The sequence below is a fragment of the Osmerus mordax genome, chromosome 24, assembly GCF_038355195.1.
Source record: "Osmerus mordax isolate fOsmMor3 chromosome 24, fOsmMor3.pri, whole genome shotgun sequence".
NCBI lineage: Eukaryota > Metazoa > Chordata > Actinopteri > Osmeriformes > Osmeridae > Osmerus > Osmerus mordax.
The window spans coordinates 8,618,822-8,637,939 of NC_090073.1; the positions used below are offsets into that span (position 1 = coordinate 8,618,822).

At 46.7% G+C, this 19,118-nt stretch overlaps 1 protein-coding gene across 2 annotated transcripts in view; it reads left to right on the forward strand.

Moving 5' to 3' along the window:
• Positions 1-463: 463 nt before the first annotated feature.
• Positions 464-19,118, forward strand: part of tcf7l1b (transcription factor 7 like 1b) — a 34,120-nt gene continuing 15,465 nt past the window's right edge. For both annotated transcript variants that reach the window (XM_067227641.1, XM_067227642.1), the window contains exons 1-3: positions 464-649; positions 774-846; positions 959-1,086. In XM_067227641.1, coding sequence (XP_067083742.1) covers positions 464-649; positions 774-846; positions 959-1,086 — 387 coding nt within the window. The remainder of the gene's footprint in view (positions 650-773; positions 847-958; positions 1,087-19,118) is intronic.

Genomic DNA, 19,118 nt, shown 5'->3' on the forward strand with positions numbered 1-19,118 from the left:
AAGTATAGCTGTTTACTTATGGATAATGTTAAGTGAAATTGGACGTCACCATTGAAATTCAATCGTTCAGTTTTCAATTGCTTTTTAGCTTCCCAGGAGGACTGGTGGACTTGCATTCTTCAGCACCATACGGAGAGACAGGGCTACAAGTAACTCACTGTGAAGAGTGGAGAAGAAACTTTGTGAAGTCTCCTTATCCAGCTGTCGGCGCCTTATTTGATTCATTTTTTAATTTGTGGATTATTGGAGAAATTATCATCATGGAAAAGTGGGATATAATTCATTGTATCAAAATGGAGATTTGAAAACGTGGCATTGTTTGTATACGGCCGTTGTTCAGTTTATTTCAGTCTGTGAACTGGAGTAGGCTAAGGACAACGTTTCTTCCTTAGAGAACGGACTGTACGAGTGATCACATATTATTCTTTTAGCTTCATAGTTGGGGACAGTTGCATTAGCAAACATGCCACAGCTCAATGGAGGCGGGGGGGATGATCTGGGGGCAAATGATGAAATGATACCTTTCAAAGACGAGGGCGAGCAAGAGGAGAAAATTTCCGAAAATGTATCCGCAGAACGGGATTTGGATGATGTTAAATCTTCTTTAGTGAACGAATCGGAAAACAACAGCAGCTCTTCAGACTCGGAGGTAACATTTGTTGCACTGGGAAAAAAACATACATTGAGCGTAAACTGTTTATGCGTCCTAATCAAACAGTTTCATAACATAATTCAGGTTTTTCATATTTTTTTAATTTTGTTTATTATTCTAGCAAGCAGAGAGGCGTCCACTACCAAGACCAGATTTAGAAAGTTACGAGAAAACCAGAGATTACTTCAGCGAAGGTAAAAACTTTTATCACGTGCACAACAGACTGGATTGGAAGCTTGGTTTCAGTTGCATTGAAAATACTGCTTTCAAACTGTAAATGTAATTGTCATGCTCTTGTCCCCATAGCACTAAGAAGACAGCAAGATGGTGGCTTTTTCAAAAGCCCTCATTATCCTGGCTACCCATTTCTAATGATCCCTGATCTTACCAACCACTACATTTCCAATGGCTCCCTGTCACCGAGTGCGAGAACGGTGAGTGTCCGCCACAAACCGAGGCCACAATGTAACAACTGCGTTACGATGCGGGCAGGTCCACTGCCATACTCCGATGGCATGCGTAAAAGTTAGTTCTGCACAAGTACACCGCCATATTCCCTCCGAGTGGCCTCTCAAGGAGTAACCACTTCTTTGTTCTTTAGGGACTTTTCTTATGTCAGTCTTCAAAAACTATTTAACCATAACACTTACTAAACTCGATACCTTTGTAGGCTATATAATTTTGTAGGCAATAGAAGAGTTGATCAGTCAGAAGTGGCTTTGGTTTTGTATGATTATCACTATTTGTTTAAGTGTAATTGAAGACAATTTATTGCTAGATTTTTTTGTGGCAATTGTGTAGGTTGAATGTATAGTAACATTGTCTTAATCTGTGAAGATATCTTCACTGTGCAGTATTAGCATATAATTCTGATCATAAATTCAGGATTTGTAAGTTATATTTTTAAACATTTTGTGTAATTTACTCTTGGTTTATTTTCCTAATTAGCTATGTAGGTTAATAACAAGCAATGAACTGTCAATGACATGTTCATATGAGTACTAAGTCTTAAGGATGCTGTTTCAGTATAGTGTTTACTGTTAAGGTTTGAGGCCTGGTCCATTTAAACTGTAGTTTACTACATGTGTACGCTCATAGTGCACATTAATTTCATATTAATTTTAACCACATTCAAGATCAGGAATGATCTTTCCCATGCCAACAACTGCCACTAAAGAACCGTTCGGTTGATCCAAACGCCTAATGGACACAGCTTCATTGTTGTTGAGAGCATTTTCACCCCCCCAAAAAGCTTCATTTTTTGGTGGTGGTGATGGTGGGGGGGGGGGAAGCAGTCGAACATTTGACTGAAAAGCATTCCCCCCCCGCCTCCCCCACAACCCCCTTCCTCTTTTCTGTCAGCTTTTCTCTGTCCCAAACAGAGACTCCTCTGCCACTCTTTACCTTCTATTCAATTAGAGAGGCGTTAGTTGACCATTGTTATTCAGAGCAGGCTCTTGATGACTTCATTGGAGGTCTCCAATGGTGCTCATTAACTAAATGGCTAGTCTCCTTACTCTAGATACTGCATACCCCTACAGAGATCCCCCCCTTTGTCCCCAAAGCCATGAGGTTTTTGTAGAGATAACAATATGCATACATTAGTTGGATTTAGGAAACATACTTGGTCTCAGACATTAGTTATTTAAGCTTGTTAATGGTTTCTCACTTGGGGTCGGTTGGAGACATTCGGGTTGAACCAAATTGCTGTCGCCCCCCTGGTCCATGTGTTGTTTTTGGTCTCATACATCACTTTGGATGTATGGGGTCGAAGGAAATGGTTAAAGAATATTTATTTATACACGTGGACTATTTTAAACAGTAAGGCATGATTATTAGAAATAATGTTTGTCGGTTTTCAGATGAACAATTTTTTTTTTCAAACCAAGTTTGCATATTTACCTAATCATTGTTTACACAGAAAGCTTCAACTTTGAACTGAACATTTATCAGAGTCTTGATTAAATATCCATCTTATTTAGTTGCATTGTGGGAGTGGAGCGACAACGCAGCAATAACCTCCATGTGTACTTCTGGATGTTTCTCTTGTGTCTCTTACAAAACCGTCTGGAACCAGGAACCTCACTTCCTTATGGTTAGGGTTCTGTTCAGGAAAACAAACAACCCCTGAAAGAAAAAGCTTGTTATCGTGTCAGGTTTCCATCCAGATTTTGCAGCTTAAAAAAATAACAATGATACAAATTCCGAATTTAACCTTTAAGCTGCCACATTTTATGAGGAATATAAAATGAGGTTGATGAGATGGATTTAACCTACTCTGTCAATCAGCATCACGTGTGGTAAAACACTGAGACAATGACCAGCTGGCTGGCATACAGTAGAGATTAACTGCGCAAACCACATTAAGCTTTGATGGCATGTTTACTGCAGAAGCCCTTATCAAAACTGAAGAAAACATTCTCATGATTGCTCTAAACTAAATGCTTCGAATTTGAATAATTGGATGTTGAGCTCAATCTGCCCCCCCCCCCCCCCCCCCCCCCCCCTCATAGACTAACAGTTTTTAAAGTCAGTTTGCTCATTTAGACAGAGTAAGATTCAGCTGTTGTGACTGAGAGTATTTGCCATTGGTCCGCATAAACATTGGGTCAACAAGTTAGCTTAGCTAATGAGGTCAGCAGCGATGTTTGCACTGAGCATTTGCTCTTCATATTACCAGGCACCTTGATTGGTTGACTTAATGGAGAGTGCTAGACTGTTGTGCTGCTACCCCAGGCTTTGACATCCATATGTTTCTCCATAGAGGATAAGAGCTGTTGAGGTTGATTAAGTTGCGCTAGATGAATGTGTGCATATATATGCATGTGAGTCGAGAGAAAAGTCTCTCCTCAGGATTTGACGGATAAGAGTCAGGGTTAGAGCTCTCAAACAGAATGGCTAATTTGCCTGAAGTTGGATATTTTTTAACTCCAAAGAGGAGAGTTGGGTTTATGGTTTGTGAAGTAAATATTTTGCAGTTGTGCTCTCAAAAGGGCACATTTTATCTAGCTTTTTATGGGGTAATGGAAATGTTGTCCTGTTTTTGTTGTTGTTGCATTGCTTTGCATCCGTCTCTAGATGGAGTAGGGATGGATTATGAGAAACACAATGTGTTTAATGCGCCTGAGGAGAGCTGAGCTAGTCAGACAAGTCTTCTCGTCTCAAGATGTGTTTGTGGACATCTTCCCCCTTCCGGTCTCCTAACAACACAATGATTAAAACCTCATCCGCATTTTGTATACTGTTTTATTTTTCTGCGTTCTGCATGTCGAATGTAATATCTCTGCACGTTAAACTGTGATATCTGCATTACATGCTGAGCTAGACAAGCCTGTTTGTGGCAACCATGGGATGTGCAATGTGAGGGACTGGAGGCAGCGCAGGCCCCAGGGGACCAAAGCCGTAACTGATTTAAAGCCTGCTCTGTGTCGAAATTCCACTGTAATCCACGGAGAGTTGGAAGAGGAAGGCTGGAGTCTGTGTTTCTCCAGACTGCTGTCATGGGTGAAGGAGACGGTCTCTTCTGGCTGGAACGTCAGTACGCTGATGTTCTAAGGCCTTGTGTCCATAGACGTGAGATATTCTGACCGGGCAGGCCCGCTGAAGGAAATATGCATGATTACAGGTTTCGCAGATTGTCAGATCCATATTTTGTCACTTCCCTCTTTGCCAGTGTCTTAAAAGCTGTAGTTGCTGGATTGTAAAATGTCATGTTATGTTTGCCTGTCCTATTACACATTCAAGTCATTGTTTGGGTCCTTTTGATTCCACAAATGTAATAGAGACTGTTCTTAATGAGGTTTTGTTGTTTGAGATACATTTAGACATTTAGCAGACGCTCTTATCCAGAGCGACTTACAGTAAGTACAGGGACATTCCCCCGAGGCAAGTAGGGTGAAGTGCCTTGCCCAAGGACACAACATCAGTTGGCATGACCGGGAATCGAACTGGCAACCTTCGGATTACTAGCCCGACTCCCTCACCGCTCAGCCAACAGACTCCCTGACACAACTGAGATACAACATCATCTCTTAGACAGAGAACAGCGTCTATTGTACCGCAGTGCATTACTCACTCAGTACAACACAGGACAGCCCAGAGTGAAATACCTCATGCGTGTGAGAGATGTCAGGTGAGTGAGAGGGCTTAGTCAGTCAAATAAACATTCATCAAGCGCATAGTAGGACATTAGATAGCCCTTGTAAAGTAGTCAATCAGTCTGTCATAACTTTTTGTTGTGAATTCACATCTTTTGTCTCGTCACACGTTGGTTTAAAAAATCTCGGGGCTATGGCGTTTTGTTTCCAGTTTGTCTGGTGGTTTTGGTGGTAAAATGTGTAGACAAAGAAAAGTAAATAGTGACATTGTCCTGTGAAATAAAAAGGACCTCTCCTTGCATAAGCAAACAGTGCTGATGTGGAGTTGACTTTTCATCATGCTGCTCACTTGCCTTTTCTACTCACCTTGCAGTGTTTGTGTGTGTGTGTGTGTAAATATGTAGTATGTATAGGTGAATGTGTAGGAGTATGTGTGTGGGAGAGTATGTGTGTGTTTGTGTGTGTGTGCTGTGCTACAGTAGTAACAGTGTATAGGACTGCCTCAGCGTTGTGGGCCACTGCTGAAAGTAATCTGAACGTTAGCTTGCAAATATTTTTTCACCAAGCACTGTGTAAACAGAGCTAACATTTTTGACTAGATTTATGTTTTGGAAAGGTTTTTTTCTTCAAAGCCAAACAAATCTACATCAATTAAGTGGCAGTATTTTGGGAAAAAGCTTGTATTCACCATGAAGAATGGTGCCTGCTTACATCTCAACTCTAAAATTATGAATTCATAATAGTGGATTTCTAGACTGGCATAGGAGTATATTCAACAATATTGAATCATACTAATGATGCCAACCAGATCTGGGTATTCATATTAGTATTGATTTGTGTGTTAATTTCTGTATTGATTCGCATTCACAGCAATGGAAGTCTTGTGTTTCAGATTTTTTGGGGGCAAAATCTCGGCCCAACTATCTTTCTCTCAGGCGAAGGGTGAATATTGGCATTTGCATGTTACACTCAGTTTCAACGATGCTGCTACTGAGTTCATAACAGCGCTGGTGCAGAAGTGTGTGAAACGCTGCCAGTCCTGGACTCTATTCCTCCCTGTTGGGTCTCTGTGGGAAGCAGGAGCTGGCGTCAAAACCTCCCGCCACCCCTCGCCTGCTAGCTCACCACCTACCCTCCCTCCCTCCCTCCTGCCATTAGAAATTCTGTTTATAGCCATCTCTGGCTTCTCAAGAGCAGAGCCCATCAGGAGAATCTCGGCGCCCTTTGAGGAAAGGATAACCGAACCCTCCCCTCTCCTGCCCCACACTCCCTGCGTTCTGTGACATCAATGAATCCCTTTGAAGTGCCAAGATGAATATGTGTGCAAAAGTGTTTTTATCAATGTATTTATCCGAGATATGTGTTTTTCAACATTCGTTAGGTTTGGCCAGAACTAGTGCAGAGAGTTCCAGATCCGGCACAGTACATTTCCTTTAGAAAGTCAACTGACGGACGACTTTTGGTTGAACGTTAAACATGAAAGCCTTTCGAACCACCGTTGTGAAATACTCAAGCTTTATCTAGTTTGAGCCTGACAGTAGAAAGCAGTAATGCAGTTCATTACCTCACACTGGATATACCTACAGATGAGCTACTTTCGTAAACGTGTCGATGCTGAAACAGACTCGTGAACATGCTCATGCGAAGCCACCAAAACCAGTTGGCGGCAGGAGACCGCTCTGGTCTTGTTGCTCAGTAGCGTTTGGAAACCGTCGTCAGCAGATGTGCGTTTGTTTTCTCGTCTTGGGGATGGGTCGTCATGGCGCTCCGAGCGTTGGATGAGCTAAGGCAGCAGCTATGCAGTGTGAGTCCCGGAGACAAAGGCGTCAAGCCCAGCGGAGGTAAGGGCTGAGGCCTGACACCAGCAGTCGGAATCTCCTGCTGAACAGCCCAGCTCAGAGCAAGGCCATACAGCTGATAATTATCACCCCAGAATGTCTTTTTTTTTGTTTTTGTTTTTTTTGCAGAAAAATATGTGGAGGTTTATGGAGACGGGGGGGGGGGGGGTTGGCTGGATCATATATCATGGGAATAGCAGCTGGTTGGAAAGTGCATGTTCTGTAGAATTAAGTCCAAGGCCCCTGTTGTGGCCCCCTATTAGGCTCAAGCCCCTGATGAGGGGAGTTTGGCCCCCTGATTTTATCAGGGGGGTTCTCGGTAGTAACCCCCTTCTACTTTGGTGATGGGCCTGACTGCTGATTGATGGGTGTGGAGGGGTAGCGAGGGATGGTGGGGGGGGGGGCGGTTGGGTGGGGATGCGGCAGGCTTAGGCCTTCCCAGGGTCCTGTAACGCACGGTAAAAATCTGGTCCTCACATAGCGCATCCTCGCTGAGGGTGAAATGTTAGCTCCCCTAATGCGTACACTAAAGTCCTCACTCCACGCTAATAAAACCTGATTGTAAGGCTTGAGGCCCCCCCCCCCCCCATCGACATAAGGTTTCATCCATCTGGTATTCAAAACAGCTGTTTTCAGTTGAAGCAGAGCAGGCAGCATGAGAGCCAGAGAGCAGGGGAGAGGAGAGATTGTTGATGAGATGAGTTGGTGGGAGTGTAAACGAGAGGCGATACGGGCTCCACTGTTCCTCCTGTCGTTATCCCGGGGTCGGCCAGCTTCCAGACCTTGAGGCTCTCTCTTATCTGAGGGCTCCTCTCACTCAGACGGCCCCGCTACTCTGCAGCCGACCAGAATGCCTTGCTGTTCCCTCACTGGCCAATCAGAAGGCTGCAGGAGGAGGCTATCCGATCCATCTGCGTTCCTTGGTACCACGATGACTATCTGGGTTTGCCTCAGTTAATTTAAAGGCTATGAAAAATTGCTTTCTCAAGGCTTCCTGGCTAACCTTTAAGGACAGTAGACATGTCCCAGTCCTGTCTAACACCGTCGTCAAACTGTAGCTGCAGATGACGGGCGCTCCGACCTGGACTAAATTAAGAAGAGGACGGGTATCTTTCCAAGGGTGCAGCTAGCTGACAGTCAGCAGAGCAGCTGTTCTTCTTGTTGAAATAGTAAATCAGGCCGGATCCATCCGCCGGGCCGTGGCCGGGCCGACTCGAGGCCCCTGGAGACCGGATGTAGCGCCAGCACGTTGCACCTGCACGCGCTCCACGCTCACAGGCCGGGATACCTCAGTGAAGATGTGGAGGGTCCCCAGACATGCACGCACACACACTAGCTCACACACACATGCACGCACACACACCCTCGCTCACTCACTCACAGGCACACTCTCGCTCACACACAGCTATAAGACACTCGTACTGTGTCTTCGTATCACATGACACATGATTAACGATGAACATTCGTTCCCCGTAAAGATAAATATACACTACCTTGCCAGACTTTGCAGACTTTACAGTAGATCATTTGTGGTGCTGAATTTTGGGATGTTTAAGAGGGCTCCATTTTGACATGGGAAGACATTCTCAGCACGGTTTGATTGTGGTCGAATGCAGCCGCTGCATATACCAAAAGTTCCATATACCAGGAGTTTAGATCATAGTGCCATAGTAAGAGGAGTGTTTTTGAAAGAAACTATCAATTTGTTGAACCGAGGGAGTTAACAATGTTGCTGATTTGAAGTCATTTGTAGAATAATAGTACTGATGTAGAGAAACTGAGTGCTTTCAGCGCAGAGCTATAATTTGTTTCGAAGATGTTGTTTGGCCAAAGCTTAGCTTTTCAACATGGATGTTGTTCTAACATTCTGTTCCTCATTGCCTCACCGTGGTCTTAGCTACCTCCACATAACCCCAATAAACCAATTGTTCTCGTTAAGGAGTCACAATGTTCCGCACAGCGTTAAATGTTATTAAAGCCACAGTAGACACAAGTCATCTGAAATGTGTGGCTCCTTTATCTCCAGCAGGACTTGTGGATAACCTCAGTAAAGAGGAGATGTTTACAGTGTCTGCTTCTGTTGATGGTGTATGCCAGCGCTCGTCCAAGAACCCTGGCCTGTTTGGTCTCTGTTCAGAGTATTATGTCACGTTATTGATTCATGCTGACAATAAAGGCCCTTTTTGAGTTTTTCCGGCAATGCTTTTGGACTCTGAATGGTGGTGGGATTCCCCTCACTGTCCGGCTTGAATTATTCAGTGATTTAGTTTTTGGAGATTTGGTTATATGGTTCTTTGAGGTGGCCTTATTTATCTGAAGTAAAATGGTTGTAATTTTGCAGATTGTAATCCTACAACGTCGACAGGTAAACCAGAACCGCTTTGAGAACTGCCTCTGTCAAGTCCCGGTCACGACCGGCGTGATTATTCACAACGCCTGTTTTCGGATGTACAGTATTCAGCGAATGTTTTTTCTTCAAGACTCTCAAGGTCCTTGTGTTCGGTTGCTTGGTCCACAACTTTCCCCAAAATAATCCCTCCCCCAATTTACATGGTCGTGGACAAAATCCCCCGGCTAACGTGAAAGACTTATTTGCTGCAGTTTCAGACTTGCTACATTAGAATAAAAAGATCTAATCAAGCCTATATGACATGGAGTAGGCCAAGGAGGTCTTTTGTTTGACTTGAACATGGGCTGGAAGAGCTAGCTATTGGAAACCCCTGAAGCAGGCTTTAGGGGCAGGTCTGATTCTCGTGTGAAATGGGAAGGGTCTATAGCTCCCGGCTGACTTGACTTGGGCTGTATGGGTGTGTTGGCAGGGGGATCGCTGGTCATGAATAGGGTCTTTGACTACCTCAGACTGCCCCTGAAAGGCAGGACAAAGAACCCAGGGCAACGGCTTAGAGCTTCACAGCTGAGCTACAGAATGCTTCGCCCAGGCTTTCTCCCTCCTTGCCTGATTTAAATACTACAGTGGCTCGAAGCGGTCTGTGCGGACCAGTACTCGCATTCACTTCATCCAGCCCACACTGGCCGTCAGCCTTCCCCACTGGTTTTGTTGACGATATGGTAACGATCGTAGCATTTTGACGATATGCTAATGATCGTAGCACGTTGACGATATGCTGATTATCGTAGCACGTTGACGATATGCTAATGATCGTAGCACGTTGACGATATGCTAATGATTGTAGCATGTTGACGATATGCTAATGATTGTAGCATGTTGACAATATGCTAATGATCGTAGTATGTTGACGTCATCCGCTATCAGCGACTTTTGGCGAGTCTCTACATTTACATTTAGTAATTTAGCAGACGCTCTTAACCAGAGCGACTTACAGTAAGTACAGGGACATTCCCCCCGAGGCAAGTAGGGTGAAGTGCCTTGCCCAAGGACACAACGTTGTTTGGCACAGCCGGGAATCGAACCAACAACCTTCTGATTAATAGCCCAACTCCCTAATCGCTCAGCCATCTGACCCCCTTCTTTGAATATGCATCAGGGACCAAACCAACAGATGAATATTCTACCTCATTCTTGTTGTTTGTCAGTATTTTTTTATATATATATATATATATATCTGTCTATCTGTCTCAGGTTGGTGCTCACCTTCCTGGGCTAAGTTGTTCATTTGTTTGCCCTCAGACAACACTGAGGTGTTGGACAATAAACGGGATTAAATCAGATCAAGAGCATGACCTCAAATTAGCCGACTTGCTTCATTACGTTGATATAGCTGTGTGTGCTCCTGCACGGTTTAGGAGTTGCAAAAGAGAGAGGAGGAAGGTGGGGGTGGAGGGGAGGGGCGGGGGGGGGGGGGGTGGCTGGGTCGAGAAAGCCCTAAATCTTATCAACAGAGTTAATGGGTCAGTTGAGTCCTGTCCAGACACTCTCTCCCTACAGGGCGTCCTATTTCAGATGTCACTCAGAGCTTTGTTTGCCCCCGGGGTAAAGGTCGCGGGGTCAAGGTTCAGGGGCAGTTGGCCGAGTGGGCAGCTAATCCTGGGTTTCCCTCTGTGCATCCGCTCTGCTTTTCACACCCGCCCAGAGCTACGCACACTCAGAACAATACACTTCACTGTGGCTGCTTTCATAATAGAAACAAAAAAGAAATCTTTTTGTTTGTTTTTTCTTTGCAATGTTGTTAGTTGATGGGGTTTTCATGGTTGTATATTTCCTCATGGATTTCATGACGTTTTCTTAGAACTTGAGGCTTGTGAGATCTTAGTGGAAGCTGTCAGTTTCTGCTTTCTGCTGAAAAGCTGTTGTGTTTCCCAGTTGTCCTACTTTCGCTAAGTCTCTTTCTCTAGTCACCTTTGACCTCACTTCAACAGGGTATTCATCGGACTACAGCTATCTGACTTACTATTTGCGTGCAAGAAATCGTATTGTTTGTGAGGTTTTACATGAGAACATTTAAGCGTTATATCAAGATCAAAATCCTGTTTCGCACCTCAGAATAATCTCACACCAGGTCTCAAAAAGTGTCTCACAGTCATAGTCCCACACCTCGAGACTTTTCTAGCCAAAGACCCCTCCCTCCCTCCTTCCTCCCCCCACCCACGGTGTCAGTCTCTCTCTGCCCTACCACCACCCAAAAATGTCCTCCAGTCAGGCTTATTATGCTCTTTCACGCAGACCAAAATTGCAGCTGCATGTAGAGAGGTCTGGATCACATTAGCTCAGGCGCTGTGATTTATAAATTGTTTCTCAGGCCATAAATCCCTGCTGTAATTGTGCACAAGCTCCCCTCGCCCCCCCGCCCCCCTCTCTCTTTCCTTCGTGAAGGCTCTCTCTCTCTCTGACACACACACACGTTCGTACTCACACACACGTACTCGCTGACACACACGCACTCATGCACACACACCCACAAACGTACAGTGCTTGGGTCATCCGTAATTGTTTGCAGGAGCGAGCACTTAAGATTGAGAAGAAGTTAGTTTCATTGTGAACTGGGGTAGTTTCGAGGGGTTCTCTGGGAGGAATCTCTGTTATACGTAGATATTTTCCTGCCGTTGTTTCTCCCTGAAGGCTGTTAGCTTGCATGTCCAGCTTGCATGTCCGACTGAGCGGTCCTGGATGGATCGGGGCTGATTTGGATGAGTGTTGTTTGGACTGGTCTGGATGGGTCTAGTTTAGTCTTGGCTGGGCTGGGCTGTTTTGGACTGGTCTGTTCAGCGCTAGTCTCTGGATGTTTCTGGTCTGGTCTGGGCTGGTCTGGCTCTGCATTCCTGAACACTCTCAATGTAATTGGTAGGACCCTGCCCTAAGCTCCTGCTCTGGAAATCTGATATTAGCAGCAGCCCTCAATCCTAATCTCTCCGCCCCTCACAGATTGAAAGATAGGTAAAACAGCCACCTGATATGAAAGGCAATATGCAACCTTCAGATGTATTATTTCCAATAATTTTTTATTGTATTTAACATAAGTAGTTTCACTGTAAACTTGTAATTTCTAAAAGGATTCCCCCCAGGCCTATTATAAACTCTCCCTCAATGACAGTATTAGTGTTCCTTAGGATCCCTCCAATCTCTGACGTGAAGTCCAGCGTTGACAGAGGGAGGCTCCCAGGAAGGTGAAGGTCCCCTGCTTGGGTTTACTGCTTGTTTGGGTCTCGTGAGGCTTATTGAACCTTGAGGAGGTAGAAGTGCCTCCTGACCTCCTCTGGGCTCACCAAGCCGCCCTTCCGAAGACGGATGTTTCTGGAATCTGACGACTGACAGGGTGGAGAAAGGGGTGGCCTTTCGCTCAGTGCATCAGATGACCTCAGCTCTGTTTAATATTATTTGGGCTGTTTAGTTTATTTTATTATTTCTTTCTTTTTGGGGGAGGTTGTTCTTTAAAGTTAGAGGTATTTTCTCTTTCTGTCTGTTGTCTAGTTTCTGGTAAGAAGTGATTCTCCAGTCACATTAAATCTGTATGCTTGTTTTAAGTGTCTGCAGAGAGACGTCTGTTGGCTGTTATGATTCAGTGACTTGTGGTAAACTTCTGATATATTGAGAAATAGGAATGCAATGCGCAAATGTGGAGTGTTTTATGTATCTGTGTACAAGTTAGAGAAAGAGAGACAGAGTCAGAAAAAGAGAGAGGGTATGCGACAGGAAAGTATATACGTCGAGTGAGTTAGCATTGTGAGGAGAGGGATTTTAAGGTTAGACTCTTGCGTTTAGAGATGAGGCAGAGCTCTGAATCTGGGTGTGGAGATGACTCAGGGCTCTGACTCTGGGTGTGGAGTCGAGGCAGGGCTCTGACTCAGGGTGTGGAGTCGAGGCCGGACTGAGACTGAGGTTTGTGCCTGCTAGCTGAGCAAACACAGGAGGCATCTGCAAGCAGCTGTGTGGGGGGAGGTGGTGGTGCCCTGGGCTGGGATGGAGGGTGTGGGGGCAGGGCAGAGAGGTGGTGGTGGAGGTGGTGGTGTTGGTTGAGGGGGCTGGGGTGGAGGGTGTGGGGGTAGGGCAGAGAGGTGGTGGTGGAGGGGGTGGTGTTGGTGGAGGGGGTGGTGTTGGTGGAGGGGGCTGGGGTGGAGGATGTGGGGGCAGGGGCAGAGAGGTGGTGGTGTTGGTGGAGGGGGCTGGGGTGGAGGATGTGGGGGCAGGGGCAGAGAGGTGGTGGTGTTGGTGGAGGGGGCTGGGGTGGAGGGTGTGGGGGCAGGGGCAGAGAGGTGGTGGTGCCCTGGGCTGGGGTGGAGGGTGTGGGGGCAGGGCAGAGAGGTGGTGGTGGAGGGGGTGGTGTTGGTGGAGGGGGCTGGGGTGGAGGATGTGGGGGCAGGGGCAGAGAGGTGGTGGTGTTGGTGGAGGGGGCTGGGTGGTGTTGGGGAGTGAGGGGCCGTAAGTGAACACAATCAGCCCTCTGTTTTCATAAGACTTGTGGTATGTGAGAGCAGAAACAAATGTGTTTAATTTAGGCCTTTTCTCTCTCTCTCTCTCTCTCTCTCTCTCTCTCTCTCTCTCTCTCTCTCTCTCTCTCTCTCTCTCTCTCTCTCTCTCTCTCCCTCCCTCGCTTCCTCTCTTGCTCCCTCTCTTGCTCCCTCTCTCTCTCTCTCCCCCTCTCTCTCTCTAACCCTCTCTCTCTATCCCTCTCTCTGTCTCTAACTCTCTCTCCCTCCCTCTCTCTCTCTAACCCTCTCTCTCTCTATCCCTCTCTCTCTCTCTCTCTCTCTCTCTCTCTCTGTCTCTCTCCCTCTCTCTCCTTCCCCCCAGCACTCGCCCTGCGTTTTCAAACTGACTTTTTCGTGAAGGTGCTTCTTCGCCTTCTGCCTCTCCCTCAGTTGGTCTTAAAAGGCCAAATAAACCCAGGTTATGTGTGCTCTCTCCCCAGAACACTTCTGCAGCAGTTGGCAGGCTCACGGTTGTTTAAGATGAAATCTACTCCGAACCACAAATATTTATCCACGTTTTCTGTACACAGAAAGTGGATTGTTATGTGTTTTACTTTAGTCCAGGAGGGAATACTAGATGGAAGTATTTAGTCTGTTCTGTGAGGATGTTTGGTTGTCTGCTCATTGCTTTCTACCCAACCATGTCAAGCACCATGCACTACAGACGCTCTACTCTGCTAACCCTGCTGTCTGAAGTCAGTGTGTGCTTGATTATGAATGACATGTGTGGGTCTCAGTGGAGTGTCATTTGTGTTGATTTGGTTTTAGTCTTACCAACTTACACCCTTCCCCGCCCCGCCCCTCACACACACACACACCCCTACACACACACACACACACACACATCCACCCACACCCCACACACACACAGGCACACACACCTATTCTACATCGAGCTCTGCAGTAATGCTACAGCCAGCCCCTGCTAACCACCACATGTTCTGGTTTTAATTATATAGGGCTTCACGCCTGTAACTGGGACTTGGCTTCTCCCTGAACAATAAAAGGTTGTGTTCCTGCACAACTGGACAAACAATGCCAGAAGGAAACAATGAGAAGGACAAACGTCTTTGAAATGATCAGTGTAGCTGGGGTCCCCCCACAGAGGCAACTGACACAGATCTACAGGGTAGTCTGTAACGCTCACAAACAAGCTACCTCAGGTATGGAAAACCACATAACTGACTGCGCATAATTGACTTAAACAGCATTGCTGCTCCTTTACGTTTATGAGAATAGTAAACCCTGCGCCAGATGGGTGATTATTTTCTTGTGGTTCTAATTTTACATTCCGTTTTATTCGACTCGCTGTTGTGTTGCTGTTAAGACAATTGCTCGTTCATTGTGTTCACGTAGCAGTGAGGCCCGACAGATAGGGAAACTGGACTGAAGTGAACTAAAGACTGTGGCCTGCTTCGTTTTAAAGGAACACACCCTCCCTCCCTCCCTCCCTCCCTCCCTCCCTCCCTCCCTCCCCTCCCCTCACCTCCCTCCCTCCCTCCCTCCCTCCCTCCCTCCCTCCCTCCCTCCCTCCCTCCCTCCCTCCTCCCTCCCTCCCTCCCTCCCTCCTCTTTAACTGTCTAAAGCTCTTGCAGCAGGAAGCAATGATTCAAGATCATGTCACCCCCCCCACATCCCCCCTCAGAAAAAAACATAAATATTCAAATTAACCCTGAAACAAATAAGTGCTTACGTTGTAAAATGTAGAGTGTGCGGTCTCACTTTACTGAAAGCTATGGGGGTTAAGCCCTGACTAGACAAGGTTCAGCAACATGATAACAAAATAAGAAAGCCAATCACCAGACTCAGCTGGGCAGCATTCGATCCCGTCAAAAAACCACAAGTATTTAGGTCTGTCACTATAATATATATTTATTATGTCTAAGTGCTGCTCTAACACATTGGCGTTGCAGGCAAGTACCATACCCCGAGACTCGTTTGGTACAGTTGAGAATAGGCACGAGGCAGTCATGTGACAGGAAAGCGTTTGGAGTTTGTGATTCCTTTTGCCGAGTCGTTTGGGTTGTTTGGTTTTGTTTACAGAGGAACATGCATCGCTTTCTTCGCACAGGAGGTTAGGAGAGTGTTTTAGTTGTGCAGATATCTAAGTACACATCAGGCTGCTGTCTGTCCAAAACTTAAAAACAAATTCTTTATGGGAGACGAACATGGCAGGGAAGTTTGGGATCCAGACCTCAGGGTGGCTGGATGTTGTGTTTGGTACAGACCAGATTGGAGCTTGGAGGAACCTCTCAAAGTTCTTGGGAAAAGCTCTCAGACGTGTTGTTAAGACCTCCCTCACGCTGTCTCCCCCCTCTTCACTCTCCTCTCTCCCTCTCTGGGCTAATAGTTCTTTTGTGTACGAGAGCATGTTAAAAGGCCAATGAGCCTGGCCTTAATAGGCCTCGTTGCCGTGGAAACCGGCGCACTCTGGGCGGCTGACCTCTGACCCAGTTTTTTTCCGTGGGGGCCACGAAACAAGAGAGTGCGTTCCCGACCCGCCGGGTCACAATGGAGAGCCTGACGGCCAGGGGGAGTGGCCTTGTCACAGTCACTTAACTTCACTCCCTCGGGCGCTAATGGACACTTTCAGTGCGCTAGCCGTTAGCCGCATGCTAGCTGTTGGGAGACCAGCGGGTGTCTCTCGGTGGGGTCAGGGGGGTGGGGAGGGTGGTGGTGGTGGGGGGGGGGTTAGGGTACGGAGTGACGGGGCAAACCGTTCACGCCGCCCGTCCATGTGATCGTTTGTGTCATGTTGTTTTCTGTGTCTCCGTGTTTGTACGGACCGAATCCTAGTTTGTTAAAGGTAAAAAAAAACACAGTCGTGTTTTGCTCAAGATGTACAGACTTCTGCTGTTACAGGGTCCGGGAGCCCTGTCTGCCCTCTGTACGTACGCTATACTCAGTTTACAGTAAGACAATGCATCGAATCGTCTTGTTATGTTCTCTCAGTGCTCCCAACAGGTGAACAGTTTATGTTTATGCAGAAACAGGCATAAACAGTAACTGTGTTTATAGGTAGGACCTAAATACTGTACGCCTGTATATCCATGGTAAAGAGTTATTTTTTCCATCAATTATGTTTGCACCTAAATATTTTCCCATCATGTTTTCTCTCTCTCTCTCTCTCTCTCTCTCTCTCTCTCTCTCTCTCTCTCTCTCTCTCTCTCTCTCTCTCTCTCTCTCTCTCTCTCTCTCTCTCTCTCTCTCTCTCTCTCTCTCTCTCCCTCTCCCTCTCTCTCCCTCCCTCTCCCTCTCTCTATCTCTCTATCAGCCCACACAAGACAAACTGCTGTAGCCATGCCCAGGGCTATGCTCTCTATCATTCCTCCATCCATTAAACACTAATTAGCACAGAGGACCAGGGGCTTGCTTAAGAACTGCATGTGTAATTACCTCTAATGTGGGCAAACAAAGGGCCTCAATGCAAACTACGGAACCATGGGCGGGCCTTATTAGCTACGATTGTCTTCAACCCGCAAGCATATGATTGTGTGTCATGCATAGATGAAGCCATGGTGTCAATGACTCGCATAAGCAGGTGATATTAGTGGAGGTGGGGGTGGGGAAGGGGGGCTGGGGGCTGGGAGGGGCTGGCGTGTAAGCACTGTCAAGGCCTTTGTTTGCAGCCTCTCTTCATATGGATGGGGGGTAATTAACACCTCGACCCAACAGCACGCTGTGTGGCCCATTTGTTTAGTGTCGGGGGGGCCAAAGCAAAACAATGGGGAGGGGCCCCCGCACACAGTTGGTGATTGACATTATCTGCTGAAGCAATCCGTGGTGGCATTCCTTCTTCCCTGGTGCTCAGGAAGAGGGGGGAGGGGAGGGAGAGAGGAGGGGAGGGGAGAGGGGAAGAGGAGGGGGGGGGGGGGAGAGTGAGGCCCCGTTGCAAGTTTAGGGCTAGTCTGAATAAACAGCAGCTAGAATCACTGCCCTCTTCCAGCGTTAAAGTTTTTATTTAATAATACTTTTACATATAATATAGATATAGACATAGATATAAATAGCCATCTAGTAACCCTTAAATAATGAGATAACGTATAAGTAATACTTTTTGACATTAGAACTTATTATTTTAGGGAGTCAGGTGGCTGAGCGGTTAAAGATTCGGGCTAGTAATCAGAAGGTCGCTGGTTCGATTCCCGGCTGTGCCAAATGACGTTGTGTCCTTGGGCAAGACACTTCACCCTACTTGCCTCGGGGGAATGTCCCTGTGATTACTGTAAGTCGCTCTGGATAAGAGCGTCTGCTAAATGACTAAATGTAAATGTAAATGTATTTTCCGTGCCTGTCAATGAAATGACATGAAGAACATGAGCAGTGTGTCGTCGCCGAGGTGGACAAGGACAGAGGTGCAGCAGGGACTCAAAAGTCTCCCTGCGCTCAAAGTTTGGGATGTTTTTTTTCCTCTCTCTTCTCTCGCTGTCACTTTTGGCAGAGCGTCTGACTTAGTTTGACAACAAATGTCCAGACATCTGCCTCCCCGCTCCCTGCTCTGATGTTGGCCAGCAGCGAGGCACCACACTCTTCAGAGATGACAAAGCCACTTGGCCGACTTCTCCCTCAGCTCCGCAAGAGCAGTGTAACAATTAGAACCCGGCCCTGGCAGGCAGCAAGCCTCAGAGAACACATGCCGCATTCTCTCTGTTCGAAAAACCAAAGGGCCTTCATCTGGGCTTTTTGGAAAATGCATATGGCAACGTCGCCACCTTTGTCGCATCAAGGCCCCCTCTGGAAAGTAGCACAGGCCACTGATGTCTATTCTGAGGTCTGGAGGCTGTGGAAGGCTGGAAGACAGAGAGTTCCGGAAATGGATCAGATAGTTGCTGAACTTCACTTTGTTAACTTGGTTTTCTACCCCCCAGCTGTGGGTGTGTGTGACACTATTTATCAGAGCCTACTCCTCGCCAGGGCAACATCCTGAACGAGGCCAGCGGTACGCTCAGACTGCTCCTAATGAAATTAGGGGCATATGTAGAGCATTACAGACCTACCCGAAGTTTAATGTAAGATGTAATTCTTGAATTTACTTTATCCAGGCTTTCAATCTTTCACAAACGTTGGAGATCCCTTTAGCCGCGTGTTTCCGCTCTGTCGAAGCGGCTTTCCTTCGACTAACTTCTTAGTTTACTCCCTGTTTTCATTTCCTTTCCCGCACTCATACTTTAAACAAAACTAAGGGACGAAGTCTGTCGCAGAAAAAAAGGCAATTTGGAATTAATTTCAAGCAATAATTGAAGAAAAGAATTCGGAAGGGAATTATCCAGAAGCTTGCTGAGCTGTTAATGTTGTTTTTGAACAAAACTAAGGGACAAGTCTGTCACGGAATCATTTTAGAAAATCTCTTTCGTACTCATCTTAAACAGTAATAATCCAAAGTCCTGCTGAGTGGTTCCCTGGTTCCCTTGTTGTCTGCTGGGTCCCTGCTCTGCTGGTCAGTACCTGTACCCAGCCTCGCCGCCCTGGCCTCTACGTCCCGGCCTCTACTCCCCGGCCTCGCCGCCCCGGCCTCGGCGCCTCACTGGGGAGAGACTTGTGAGGAGGTGAGGGGGTCAGAGTGTGAGGAGGTGAGGGGGGTCAGAGTGTGAGGAGGTGGGGAGGGTCAGAGTGTGAGGAGGTGAGGGGGGTCAGAGTGTGAGGAGG